General features: G+C 41.4%; 1 protein-coding gene across 2 annotated transcripts; it reads right to left on the reverse strand.

Moving 5' to 3' along the window:
• Positions 1–7148: 7148 nt before the first annotated feature.
• Positions 7149–13019, reverse strand: LOC120685709 (F-box/WD-40 repeat-containing protein At3g52030-like). 2 transcript variants are annotated; one of them, XM_039967782.1, is made up of 9 exons: positions 12704–13019; positions 11660–11845; positions 11397–11451; positions 10895–10993; positions 10244–10347; positions 9918–10007; positions 9496–9638; positions 8693–8777; positions 7149–7852 (listed from the first exon to the last, which is right to left on the reverse strand). In XM_039967782.1, the coding sequence occupies exons 1-9, from the start codon at positions 12892–12894 to the stop codon at positions 7480–7482; spliced, it is 1326 nt and encodes a 441-aa protein (XP_039823716.1). In that variant the 5' UTR covers positions 12895–13019; the 3' UTR covers positions 7149–7479. The 2 variants fall into 2 exon arrangements, with proteins under 2 accessions (XP_039823716.1, XP_039823717.1); XM_039967783.1 differs by having other exon boundaries at positions 9538–9638; positions 12704–12973.
• Positions 13020–13959: the final 940 nt, after the last annotated feature.

A 13959-nucleotide genomic window follows, 5' to 3' on the forward strand; every position in this document is an offset into this window, starting at 1 on the left:
TCACAGGACGTGTTAGTGCCGGTCTCTGTGACCGGCACTAAATGGCCGGCACTAACGTGACAACACGTTAGTGCCGGCTACTTTGACCGGCACCAACGTGCGCGGCCACGAGCGGTCTCAGGCATCCACTTTAGTGCTGGCTGGTATTACTGGCCGGCACTAAATGTTTTTCTCTTTTTTTGTTTTGTTTTTATACATATTGCTATGCGTATTTGTATCATATTAGGACCGTATTGTAGACTAATACTAGGACCGTATTAGTACAGTATTGCACAATAATATTAGAACCGTATTATTAACTTATTGCACACTAATATTAGGATCGCATCACACTAATATAATATTACATATATATATAATATATGTACATACATATAGACTTCATATATGGAACACTTAGAAGTTCAAAAGTACTTGAAATATTACAAATTATTAAGCATCAACTGTAGTAACGTATCAGCTTCCTCGTCGTCGGATCTTCTTTGGCGACTCTTGTACGGAGATCGCCATGAAATTCCCCCTTAGGATTTATGACTTCATCGAGCAGAAATCCGCACATAGCTTCTTGAATTGCCTTGACCCGAGCCATTTCAATGAGTTCTTCTTTCATCCTCCAACACTGTCATATTTTCAGATAAAAACATTAGAATAAAAAATAATGAATTAAAATAATGAGCAGATATGATTGTGCTCACGTACATTGAATGACTCCTGTGTCATTTGCCCTTTTTCACTCGCATAGGTGTTGATCCACTCGCATACGTAGTATCCACATAAGTTGTTTCCTAGCTCCTGTCTCCAACACTATGGGCAAATGTGGGTTACAATATAAAATTTTCCTGATGTTTATTACGAATGACACTAGTAGCGAGAATATATTCATACCGAAAAATCGGTCAGCCAACGAAGAGGCTCGATTTCACCTTTCAAGCCTATGTGTTTACGGAGGTAGCGACTCCATGCAGTATTTATCACCTCGATGAGATCTTGGTACTTTGATTTATCTTGCCTTAACGAGTCGTACACCTAGATCTTGGTACCTGTGAGAAGAATGCATCTATTTTTTACACTTTCATTTGCCTATCGACTTATTTTAGGAGCTTAAGCTATCACCAGTATATACTTTAGCAATCCTTGTCTTCAAAATGCAAGCTTTAGGTAGTGTTTAATCTTTAGATAAAATATATCCAGAAAATGTCATAAAGTATAGCAAATATTTATTTAAAAAGAAATAAATTAGGTGAGAGATATTAACATCCTATATTGCACTTCTATCATAAAGTATAACTCAAAACCTTAAGAAGGGTTAAGTGTGAGTGTACTCAAAACAGGATATTAACATCCTATATTGCACTTCTATCAAGTTAATACATAAATGGGAATGTCTGCATAAGTAGCTATATTGGTATGGCAGTGGTAATACTAATTCGATGGAAGTGCCAAGTGTTAGCCTGATAAAAAATAATTGGTCAAACTGGCCTTGCAAATATAAGGAAGCTAAGAATTTCTTAGCAGCAACTTTGCCTTGGCACACACTAAGGCATTTTCCTTAGCAGCTAGAAACCAACATGACTATCTGCAGTCTAGCACATGAACTGGCATGTTATAAACTGCAGTGATGGAAGCCAGTACTAAAGGTCTAAAATTACAGTAGCTGTATGGTACAATAAGGTAATATAAATCAATTGATAAAATTCAGAAGCAGATGGCACACTGCTGAACACATCAAAGTAAATTCAGGTTATCTTGCATCTAGAAATTTGATTGCAAGCTCAGTTAAAGCTCGAAGGCTACATCTGCCACAGATAGAAAGATAAGGAACCACCTGAATGTAATCGCAATGGAACACTTCATCAATATTACTTGCTTCTATTTCCTCTACACTGAAAAAGAAAACTAAAAACTGCATAAACACGAATATGGGGGAAAATAGGAATCTGAATCCTAAAGCAAAGGAATTGGTTTGACAAGAACACAGCAAAAGAATTTGTCTCGCGAGTGTTCTAAGGGTTGTGATGGCTTCCTCGGTGTCCTCCCTCTAATGGGAGAAGATCGAACAGTAAGATTAGCTTCTCGGCTACCCGTACCGGTGCTAATTGCTAAGGGTTAAGCATGGCGTGCTGCCGACAGTGGGCAGCAAAAGCCTGGGCGAGGAAGCAGGGGGAGACAACGGTGCAGTGAGAGGAAGTGAAGCAAGCAAAGGACCGGAAGATCGGCCTTACCAAGAGTGCACCCGTGGTGGTCGTGGCCGGTGTAGGGCGACGTCGGGGCGCAGCGCCGGGGATGAGGTCGTGGCGGCGGCGCACGGGGCCGGCGCAGGGCAGCGTCGGGGTGCCGAGGATGACGAGGTCGGGGCGCGGACTTCAAGGATGAGGTTGGGGCGGCGGCGTCGGGGCGGCATCGGCGCGGCGGCCGGGGGACGCGTAGGGCTGCGCGGCCGGCACGGCATGCCGGGCCGAGGAGGTCGATGGCGAGCCGCAGCGGTGCATGTGGGCAAGGGCTGGCTGGGGATCCACGCGCGGCCGGGAGCTGGGGCGGCGGCGCATGCGCGCGGGCGAGCGAGCGAGCAGGACGCGCGGCCGGGATGACGATGTCGATCTGAAAATTGTGATTTATGGGAGAGAAGGGAAGGGGATTTGTTGGGGAGTGTTTGGTTAGTGTCGGCTGGTATTATCAGCCGGCACTAACGTGCCCCTGTGACATCATCGGGACAAGTTAGTGCCGGCTGGTAATCCTAGCCGGCACTAACATACGAACGTTAGTGCTGGCTAGTATTACCAACCGGCACTAATCTGTCTAAACTGGCGGGAAAGAAAATTTGGCAGCGCCAAATCTCTTTTCCACAAAATTTTTAATACTAGTAAATTTATTCATAATAGGCTTAATAATTAGATTAATAAAAAATTGATATATTTATTTTTAAGCATATTATTAATTATATCTATACAATAATAATAGTAATTGAAGTAAATTAACTAATATGCTTCCATTATCAATTATGTGTAGCTTATAGGATTTAAAGTATATTTGAGGAGTACTCAGACGGGACCTTGATACTATTCAAGCAATCGAACATATTTTGCGGGAACTCTCTTCTTTACCGGCTGCCCATCAACATCACCTAGATCATCTCGCCTGATCTTATACCGCAAAGCGCTGCAAACAGGACAAGCTTCCAAGTTCTCGTATTCGCCTCGATACAGGATGCAGTCGTTAGGACAAGCGTGAATCTTCTGCACGTCCAATCCAAGAGGGCAAACCATCTTTTTAGCTTCGTATATTGTTGACGACAGTTCATTATCCTCAGGAAGTATGTTCTTTACAATCTTTAATAGCTCACCAAATCCCTTATCGGTGACACCATTAGTTGCCTTCCATTTCAGCATCTCCAGCGTGGTACAGTTTGCAACTAGGGAACAACGGCCTTTTGTGATCCTCCAACATCCTCTCGAACTTTAATGCCTCCTTCACAATCTCACTGTCTTTTTGTGCATCAAGCAATGCCTGACCTAGCTCGTCAGGTGGCTCCTCTTGTGCAACATTTACTTCACCCTCGTCCATTGGTTCATCTTGAAAGCCACCTGCTTCATGAACCCATGCCCAATCTGGAAGGTTGTTATCATCATCGGCATCTTCTTCATTATCTTCCATCAAACTCCAACTTCGCCGTGCTTGGTCCAAATGGTATAGTTACTCATGAAACCATTCAAGGCCAGGTGATTCAATAGAGTATCTCTTTTCCGGAATTTCTTTTTATTTTCGCAAACACTACATGGACGACACATTAAACCCTTTGGCGACCTATTTGCCATTGCCGCCTTGAGAAAAGAATCTAAACCTTGAATCCACGCCGAGGTTTTCCGACTGTCGTGTATCCATTGGCGGTCCATCTGTAATTAATTACCGTATAAAAACAAAAATCAATTCTACATATCTCAAATTGGCATAATTGTCGCTAAAAGAACGTACACAAATAAATGTCTCAACATCCAACACAAACTATCCAAAGAAATTAGAATATGCAAACTATCGGCAAAACTTATTTCTTGTGGAACTTATGTACAAATTAAAAAAATCATGCTCATTATCCCTAAAAACAAGTTACTATTAAGTAATTCGAAAAAAAATTGTAAATGTGTCATAGGCCACCTATCTAGTAAATCTAAAGTAAATAGCAAAATAAATTGGCACAATAACATATACACATGTCACCATGAAATAATTCGAAAAAAATCATTCTAAATGTGTGATAGTCTAGTAAACCTTCTCTAAAAAATAACAAATAATTCTACCTTGCTCAAATTAATGAACAAATTGATAAATCATGCTCATTTTCCCTCATCCTTAAAATCCTTAAAATTTTGCATAATAACATATACACATGTCCCCATGAAATAATTCAAAAAAATTACTCTAAATGTGTCATAGTCAAACTATCTAGTAAACCTTCTCTAAAAATTAACTAATCAATCCTATTTTGCTCAAATTAATGAACAAATTGAAAAATTATGCTCATTTTTCCTCAACCTAAAATCACTATTTTCTTTATCTAGAAAGCATGAAACAAAGAATAAACACCGTGAAAGAAGAGTGAAAGAAGCTACTAAACTTTGGTGCACTTGGATGGATGAAATCCTCACAAATTTTAGAGAAAATGGGCAGCACCGTGAAAGAAGAGTGAAAGGAGGGGATGGTTTATACGGGGCAAGTTTGTGCCAGCTAGTGGATTTAGCCGGCACTAAACATCGACGTTTAGTGCCGGCTAGAACTACTAGCTGGCACTAACTTGCCCGTGCCAAGTTAGTGCCGGCTAGGCTCCCCAGCCGGCACTAAGATGGCTTCTGACCGTTGTGGCTGCGCTGCTGACCATTGGGGGATGGCACGTTAGTGCCGGCTCCTGGTTGACCGGCACTAATGTGCTGGTACCAATATCCACTTCTCCAGTAGTGCCTTGGGTCTCCAAGCGGACCAATGACGACGACGCTTGCGGGCGCCGTTCACCTTCTTGAAGGCGTCATCCTTTCCACCTCTCCCCTCTCCTCTGTTGAGCTTTCCGGGCGAAAGCCTTGACCTTGTTGGTCGGACGACGACGACGCTTATGGCGTCGCTCCCTCCCTGGATGCGTCGTTTTGGATGCTCAGCTAGCGGTGGTCGTTTGCTGGTGGTGGTCGCTGGCTCTCTTTGGAGGGTTTCTGTATCTGTGCTTGCCTTTGCCTTCATCGTTTGGGTTGCATTGGTCGTTATCTGGCGGATGCTTTGCCGCTCTGTTCTGGTGGATGCTTTGCCACCGTTGTCATCTTGGTGATCGTTTCAAGCGGATGCTTTGCCGCTTTGGTGGCTTGGGTGGATGCTTTGCCACCCTTATTGTGTTGCCGATCCTTGTACCCTTGGCGTTGTAATTTTCTGTTGCAGGTTTCAGTTGCTGTCTTGTCTAGGTTTGCGGGATTGCTAATGTCTTCCCCGCTTTTCTTGTTGTACTTGTTATTAGGTTGCCTGCCATCTGTTTGGTGGTGGCTCTATTTCCGCCTTAATAGCCTCTGCCTATTAAAGTTTGTTCAAGTCGTATTGCTTTTCTCTTAATGAAATATGTGCTCAGGCACGTCGGCGAAAAAAAAAATCTAAAACGAGATACGTTGCCTGACTTAAGTAGGCCCAACTCAAAATGTTACTGGCGGCCCAGGTCTTAGCAACCTCGTCATGGGCCCCAACACCTCGCCACGGTTGTTTCCATGCAATTTGGCAATGCCGCAAGTGTCGTTCTATGGCAAAGAAGCAAACCGCAAACACCAAACACTGCGCATGCTATATCCTCTGGTTTGTTTGTTTTCCGAAACGCGGTGGCATTTGGCAAACACCAAACACGCATTTGGCAAATGCTCACAAAGGCACATGTGTACTCGCTCCTATAAATATTTATGAGCATGTCCGAGAGATTGCACTGGCGAATTCTTGAGATTGACAAATTCACTAAGCGTCTCACTATCGATGGGCACATTAGCTACCACTGAAAGAACACTGCCGGTTAAACGCTAAAATAAATTTAGAAAATACGAGCACCCGTGCCGAATCGAGGACTTTAACTGGAATGGACATCAGGGTCTACCGCAACAAACTTTACCAACTGAGTTAGATTACGTTTGGCTAGAAGAGTAGTAGAGTACCTCCAGACCCCAGTTCCAAACACAGTCATTACTAACCCAACTCATGACCACTTGTCATCCTCTCGATCCGCACCATCTTTCCGGTTGGAGCGCCTCGACCTACTGCTCTTCCTCTTCCTAGTCGGCCTCGAGCTCAATTTCCATGAGTTTTAGGTACTCATTTGCCATTTCGGTACTGAAAGTAACAAATAGAACCAGAGTATGTTTTTTTTAAAAAGAACCGACAAGCAAACTTATATGAGAGCTATGATCATTCGGTAGATTTCACAATAATATTGTTATACAATCTCACGAAACTACAGATTAATTCATGCTCAATTTGTATTGGTTCTTGGTTTGACACAATAACTTTGGTTGCCTATGTGTGCTCTTCTCCACTGGCCTCTTACATGCATGGAAAAAAAAACAAAAAAGCTTAAAGCACAGCATGTAGTGTGCCAGCAAGCAACTCTATGAATTCAATTCTCAATCATATGATGATTGCTGGCCACGGTTACCTCGTGGTGACAAAACCATCCGGGCGACAGCATATGAACCTGCGAGTTCCATCTTTCAGAGGCGATATGGTATAACTGAAAGTTTAAAACGAATGAGGAGCGAATGCACGGTCTCATTGGGCCCAATCCAGTAGCAGGCCTTGTTTTGTTCAGGCTAACGATCCACGTTTCTGGGTCTCGGGGGCCTCGAAATTTTGCAACAAATTTCTGATCACGACACAGCACATATCCTTTTCAACGGAAATTTTTGAAATAAAATTTGTGCTATTTAATGAACTGCATTTAAAACCAATGATTATGTCATCGACTCTACAAGAGTATACCTGTTTGTAACCATCATTATGTTTGAAAACCATCACCAGGGTCCAGGGGCACACGAGTCAATTTTGCACAAATCTAAACACCAGCAAACTTGGCAACACCCGCCGCCCGTGCCAGCTAGAATATAATGCTCAAAGTAGGTTCAGCAACAGTAGTTTAACAGGCCATGTATCATAAACTGAAGACGCCATTTGTTTTCTATTCATAGAAATATAGAATAAACATTCTTGTCTTTCACAAAAAGAAATAAAACATTCTTTTCTACAAACACTTATCACAGACTGACTACAAACAGTTTTTTTTTCTACAATCATATATGTCCAACTCTTGACCCGCAGACATTAGTCCTGATTCAGACATCTTAAGAGCAACAGTACATCAACCTATGTTTCAGCTTTTCAAGCTATTCATACAGTTACATAGCACATACTATTCAGAGAGCGTACAGGTTACAAATAGTGGGCTAACAGGATAGCTAGGTCACACTTATAATGACAGTTTTATGATCTTTTTGGGCGAAACTTCAAGACCCTAATGTAGTTTTCGCCATGGGTGGTCACGATTTTCTTCATGCCAACTGACAGGCTGGTAATCTGAGGGCGCAAGCGTGTGGAGATGTTGTCCAGTTGGGCATCCGGGGCAACCTCGCGAACACGCTTCTTCTCAGTTTGATGCCTGGATCTCGATGTGGATTCTGCTGGGCGGTCTGTGTCCACGATAATGCTTCGAATGATATCACCAGTTCTTTGGCATATCAACCGAAGCACACCGTCAATGCCACCGACTGCCAGTGTTGCTGTGTCACCTGGCAAGTGATGTACACTGTAGATGACGTTTGGGCTGACTCTTGGTTCCCAAAGAGGCTTCAGAGTCCTGAAGCAACAACAGAGAATAAAAAGAACCCTGATGAGATCACAGTTATGATTTGCTAACTCTGGCATTAGCAGTTCACCACAGGGGATGTGTTGCAAACACTCTTGTTGGCAGCATTTGGAACTCTCTAACTATTATCTCAAATACTTGTGAAAGTAATAAGAAAAGGCAAAGCACCTTGAAAATGTGGTTGATCAAATGAATCTTAGAATGAGCAGATTGCTAACATGAATTGCGGTTGTCCAATTAGAGTTCGCATCTAGATAGTATTCACAAGACTTAATAAGTCAGGGCAAAGCTTTAGAGGTATAAACTTAGTAACACACCAAGAAATCTGAGTTCCCAACTAGCATATGTGATGTGATAAAACATGACAGGTAAATTCCTCAAAATTTATAGGTCCAAAGCTTAGAGTGCTTTCTTAGGGTGGGTGTGTTACAGCCCCTTCAACCCTGTAACAGTTTTTTTTTTGGGGCTCTTTACCCCCCTTTTTACTCTTCTTAATATTGACGTGCAGTTGTCCTGTGCGTTCGAGAAAAAAAATGAAAAAAGTTTCATAATGACCTTTTCATATAACACAAAAGTACAACACAACAAATTAGCTCCTTTATATTAAACGCTGCAATAACAATTTACGCCATGATATTCGCAACTGTTTATCCATCTATTCAAACATCAAAGGAAAAAATAATTCCTTTGATCAGATAATGAGATAAACATATATGCAATTCCTTTCTTTTGGGATATCTGCAGAAACCATGCTAAAATTCTCATGATTTGTGGTTGATACAGCCTCAGATATTTAGCAAACCAGACAGCTGTGCATTATTGTTTACTGACCTTAAGTCCCAGCAATGTGCATAACCAGCAGATGAGCCAGCGAATACCATGTGTGAATTTGTGTTGAAAGATAAGGATCTTATTGCTGAAATGGTGAAAAAGAAAACAGAGGTCAATTAAGTTACTGAACTCACACCACAATGTTTCAAACAAGATTTGATTAATTACACTAACCTTAAAATATCCAATAAGTATAAACTTAATACAGTTTGATCTATCGACCAAGGATACATTATCCCAAAAAAATTGAACTGTACATTATCCAAAATTTTGCAGGTAATTAACATTTAAAAACAATATAAGTAATAGAAGAAATTGTTAACCTTATATAAAACATCAGATAAAAAAGAACATTTATGTATGCACACATCACTGCTGGAAGTAATTTTTCTACCTATCTGCTTCGGCTGTTGGGACAGTAGTGATGTCATATAGGAAGGCAAGAGAAAAATGATATAAGTTATATTTGTGCTTTTGAATAATATATTCAATGTCTAGCTACAAAAATAACTTTTAAATCTTAACCAATTGCATCCTGTGATAGAAAATCTTGACATTCTATTAATGACCAACAAGCGCAAAAGTTCTGCCGTTATCTTGAAATGGGAAAAAATGAAGAAGGAATGACAAGCTAATAAGACCAGCCAGCAATAAAAAGTCAGGAACTGGGCTAGCTAGGACCACCTTAAATGTTTCCTCTCTAAAAGGTTACGTCTTATTTGGGAAAATTGTAGTCATCCTCATTGATCACCAACAAATGGAAGTTGACCATGCTTATCATTGGCAATTAGTCGAATGCTCACCTAATGGTGCATAAGCTGATTTCAGAACACCTAACTTCTGACCTGAGGTTTGATCCGCAATAGCTACATTTCCAAATGTAGAACCACCAAGAATCAGCTGATCATCGGTTATTGTCAAGCATGTTACAGGAGAAGAATGAAGCCTGTATTGCACATTTTAAACAGGGATCAATTCCAGAACACATTAAGTTACAATAAGAACTACAAATTAACCTCACGGAACAATATCTTTCTATATGCATGACTCATAATTCCTTTTGTTTTCATTATTCTTACAACTACTTTTCTACTTCAATGATGTTGCAAATAAAGTTTGCAGATGAAAGCTGTGAAATTGATCAAGCAATTGCAGTGAACTAGAGCTTGTAGCTGCAAAAAATGCCAACATATTAAAATGAAGAAAAATTCAGTAAGGCACTTACCGATAAATACTTGAACAACTCCTACTGTACATATCATATACAAAGGCTCGGCCATCCTCACAGCCAATTACAACCTCTGGGTCAGCAAAACTACACAAGTAAATGAACATTAGGTAAAAATCCTAAGCAAAAATAAAATTAACACTTTCTAGGCTAATCATAATGGTGGAACATTCACAAACTTATTCATGACCCCTCCAGTCCAATTTCATGCTCAAACACAACTTCAAAATATTAGTAACTGGTGGCTAGCAGCTAATGCTAGTATTGTAATTAGCCTGAAAAAAAGGCATGGCATATCAAGGAGTGAAACCCAGCCTCCTCACCTCATGCATAACCCATGATTGAACGAGGCTCCACCAGATTGAAATATGCTTCTTGGTTCACTCCGTCTCCATATGCAAATTTGGGAGCTAGTCAAACCTACAATCTTCACAGAGCACTGGAATAAATTTTCTGGTAGAATAAATAGTAAAACAAAGCTATTTCAACTATAACAACTTGATTTCGGTTCAGTACATGTACATCTTCCATGAATAAAACAAACTAGTTTGGATGATATGATATAACGATCGGAAACTCCAACTCAGTCAGTGTGTTACAATGTTGATGCGTTGGAAGAACAGCTTAAGTTTATGTCACATAAATAGGTGATACACGCCCTCTACACTACAACCTGCTACAAAGAAGCATGTTCGAACAAGAAAGCATATTTTAAACTTTCTGTGTGCCCTTAACTCAAGCAATATTGCCTCCAATGTTCTTACGGCGTTAAGGCGAGTTGTGGCGAGTCACCACCGCCTAGGTGGGCTAAGGCGACGCCTAGGCGGGCTAAAACGCCTAGGCGGGCCAAAATAGGGGAGCGCCTTGTCGCCTAGGCGACGCCATAAGAACATTGATTGCCTCTTTCAGTCAAACACAAAGACCACACAAGTGATACCCAAATAAGAAATTAGAAATGCACTGATATTGATTACCTTATTTTCATCAAAATCGAAGTCGACCAATGCTTTAGCATTCGGCACATGGTACTCATTCATGAATTTGCAGGTTTCAGCAGACCAAAGCCGGAGAAACTGTCAAAAAAAATGTCAAAACTACGAACTATTCGTAGATGTGCAACAGATTAGGGACAATAGTGAGATAAAACAGATCGAGCACTAGAAACAACAGCATAATCATGCTAAGTCATTCAACAATCAGAAACTATGGATGATTGATCAATGAGACAAGTCAACCATCTGAAACAACAGCATAATCATGTTACGCCACATTTTACACCATTATTTCGACAATAAACCCGCCAGGCATACTACATGTAAGGGTTCCAAATATAGATGGTGTTTTGCAACATCTAAACCATATAGCTCAATAATACTAATAGAATAGCGACTATGGTTGACTTATTATAACTCCAAATTAAATTTGATATTTATGCTGATTAAACATATCAAGGAAATTATATGATGCAACACCCACCTTATCTCCAACTCCAGTTAAAATCGAACCACCCCTCATACGGCACAAAGTAGCCCTGGGACAAAAAAAAATTAAGAAACTGAAAGGGGAAATATATGAATATTGACTATTCAGCCACTACTCATACAATGTACAGTAGCTCAAAAATAAGTATATTGGTTTGTAAAACCAGAAAATATAAAGTATACGATTTTTTGTGACCTAGCAAACAAGAATCCCTGTCATTATGCACAATATATAGGAGGTATAACAGGAGTACTTACCTCATTGGGTGGCCAATCCACTGATAGGCATCAGCTTGCCCACTAGACAAAGAGGATGCATGCTCATCCATTGCAAGCGCCTCAAAGTAACTTTTCACTGAAATGTTAGAGCTTGAACCTCTTGCTGGTGGATTCCTCTTGTAATACAGATCCCTCATGAGATGGGCTGTTACAATTATCCTATTCCTATAAACCGAGGAGAAAATCATATTGCACGTGTTAATCAACAAAGGTACCAGAGATGTCACAAGGAAAAAAACACACCCAACAAACCAAACGAGTGAAAGAAGAAATGTCAAACAGAAAAGCATCACTACTGTAGGAATTTATGGCACAACATTTGGTATGGAACCATTAATAACACTGGCTTAAAAGGGTTGTAGACGTGCACAGTCATTGTTAATACATAACATTAGTTATTAGGATCCTAAAGGTTTCATGATTCAGACAAATATCGCAAATAAACGGTGAGAACAAAATGCATCTCAGATAGCCACAAGTCCATGGCTTCACCTACTCCATTGATGACCCAGTGCCTCAAAATCAGGCACTCCTAGTTGCCAGATCTACTTCCTAGTGAAACAGGTCCAAAATGTTCAGGTGCTCTCTCGCAGCCAATAGGGTGCATCATAATATCACACAGAACACAACGCAGCAAAAATTCTAACTTGCAGAGGCCCAGTTCTTACAAGATGAAAATTTCCGTTTATGAGGAGCAGCATCCTGATGAAATCAGTACCTTCCTACCACCAAAAGCTAAAGTTTTTTCCCGTCTCCCAAGAAGAACGAGCTAGCGCAGAAACCACTGGACGCTGGTTCCTACTTTTCACTCTGAACTTGAATTAAACTGAACCCATCATGGATGAACGGGAAAGCAACGCAAGATGCACAAATTGGCTGTCCGCGAAAGGCGAAACCATGGATTGACTAAGATAAGCCACGGAAGCGAAAGATGGTACCATAAAACTAAGGGACTAAGGGAGCGGCTGCTGATTCGAGCAACCAGGCGGATAACTGGAAGGGGTAAAGTGGGCAGCGGCGTACCAGGAGCTGCAGACGGCGGAGCATCGGGCGAGGTCGAAGTGGTCGTCCAGGCGGGAGAAGACGGAGCGGAGGATGTCGTCGTTCAGCAACTGCGCCGTCGACCCGGAGCCGGGGCTGGCGCCGGCGCCGGCGCCTCTGCGGCGCTTGAGAGCCGAGCTCCCGCTCCGGCCCCGGCCGCTGCTCGCCTCCATGCTGGCGTGCTGCTCCCCCACCTGACCTCCCGACCGGTTCGAGACCAGGGCCGAGACAGAGGAGCCAGATGGGCCTTCCTCGTGGACGACGCGAAGCGACGGCGGTGGCCGGAGCCGCCGCTTAACTCCACAACTGTCAATCCTGGGCCGCTACTGGGCTTATAGAAACAAATATCTTTAGAAAAAAAAATGGAACAAAAGATAGCTTCTCTGCATCACTAATTCACGGCTATCGCTGTCAGCGGTATGAGAGTCTTCTAGCAAGAAGATGGTTTTATTTTATTGTTAGACTTTTCTAAATAGTGTAGGCAAGATTTTTAGAAGACCACGTCGAGACCACGTCTATATATCATCCACCTCCCATGTAGTTTTCGCTTGTATGATAACTTCTCGGCACCAATAAAGATCGCCTCAATCATTCGTCCATGTCTCGGTAGCTCTCGATTTCAAGGAATTTTCGGATCCTCTCATGAGCACCTTGCCTTGTTCGGTTGTATAGATTGATTCTCGGGTGGAGCGACAAGAAATCTATAATAGATACAACAAGAGACCGTAATTTATTTCTAATCGAAAACTAATTGCAACATGATAGGTACAATAACAGATGGAGAATCAACCCATGAGTCGAGAGGTGTCGAATCAATTCTTATTTCTCGTTGCATCTATTTGTTGCAATTAGTTTCCAATCTGAAATAAATCCCGATCTCTTTGTTGTACCTATCATAGGTCTCTTGTGTTGTACCTATCATTCCTCTTCAAATAAATCCTTAAACAACTTCAACCTTAGCACCACGAACTTTGACCCTAAATCATAATGCGATTCTTTTATACCTTAAACTCATTTTGCCTAATGCTATTGGATGCTATATCATTCTAAATAGCTGTGTTAATTTGTTTATGCTACGTTCAAAAAAATTTTAGCATGATTGTTGATGATGACATGATCTATAATTTTATATCGTTTTTAGATAATTTTCGATGCCATTATGTGTTGGTGACGCCTTAAAGTGCGGACGTGCGCTAGCCGCTGAGATGCTCCCACTAAATATTGCCTGTTTGCAGAAT

Source organism: Panicum virgatum, chromosome 8N, assembly GCF_016808335.1.
Source record: "Panicum virgatum strain AP13 chromosome 8N, P.virgatum_v5, whole genome shotgun sequence".
NCBI lineage: Eukaryota > Viridiplantae > Streptophyta > Magnoliopsida > Poales > Poaceae > Panicum > Panicum virgatum.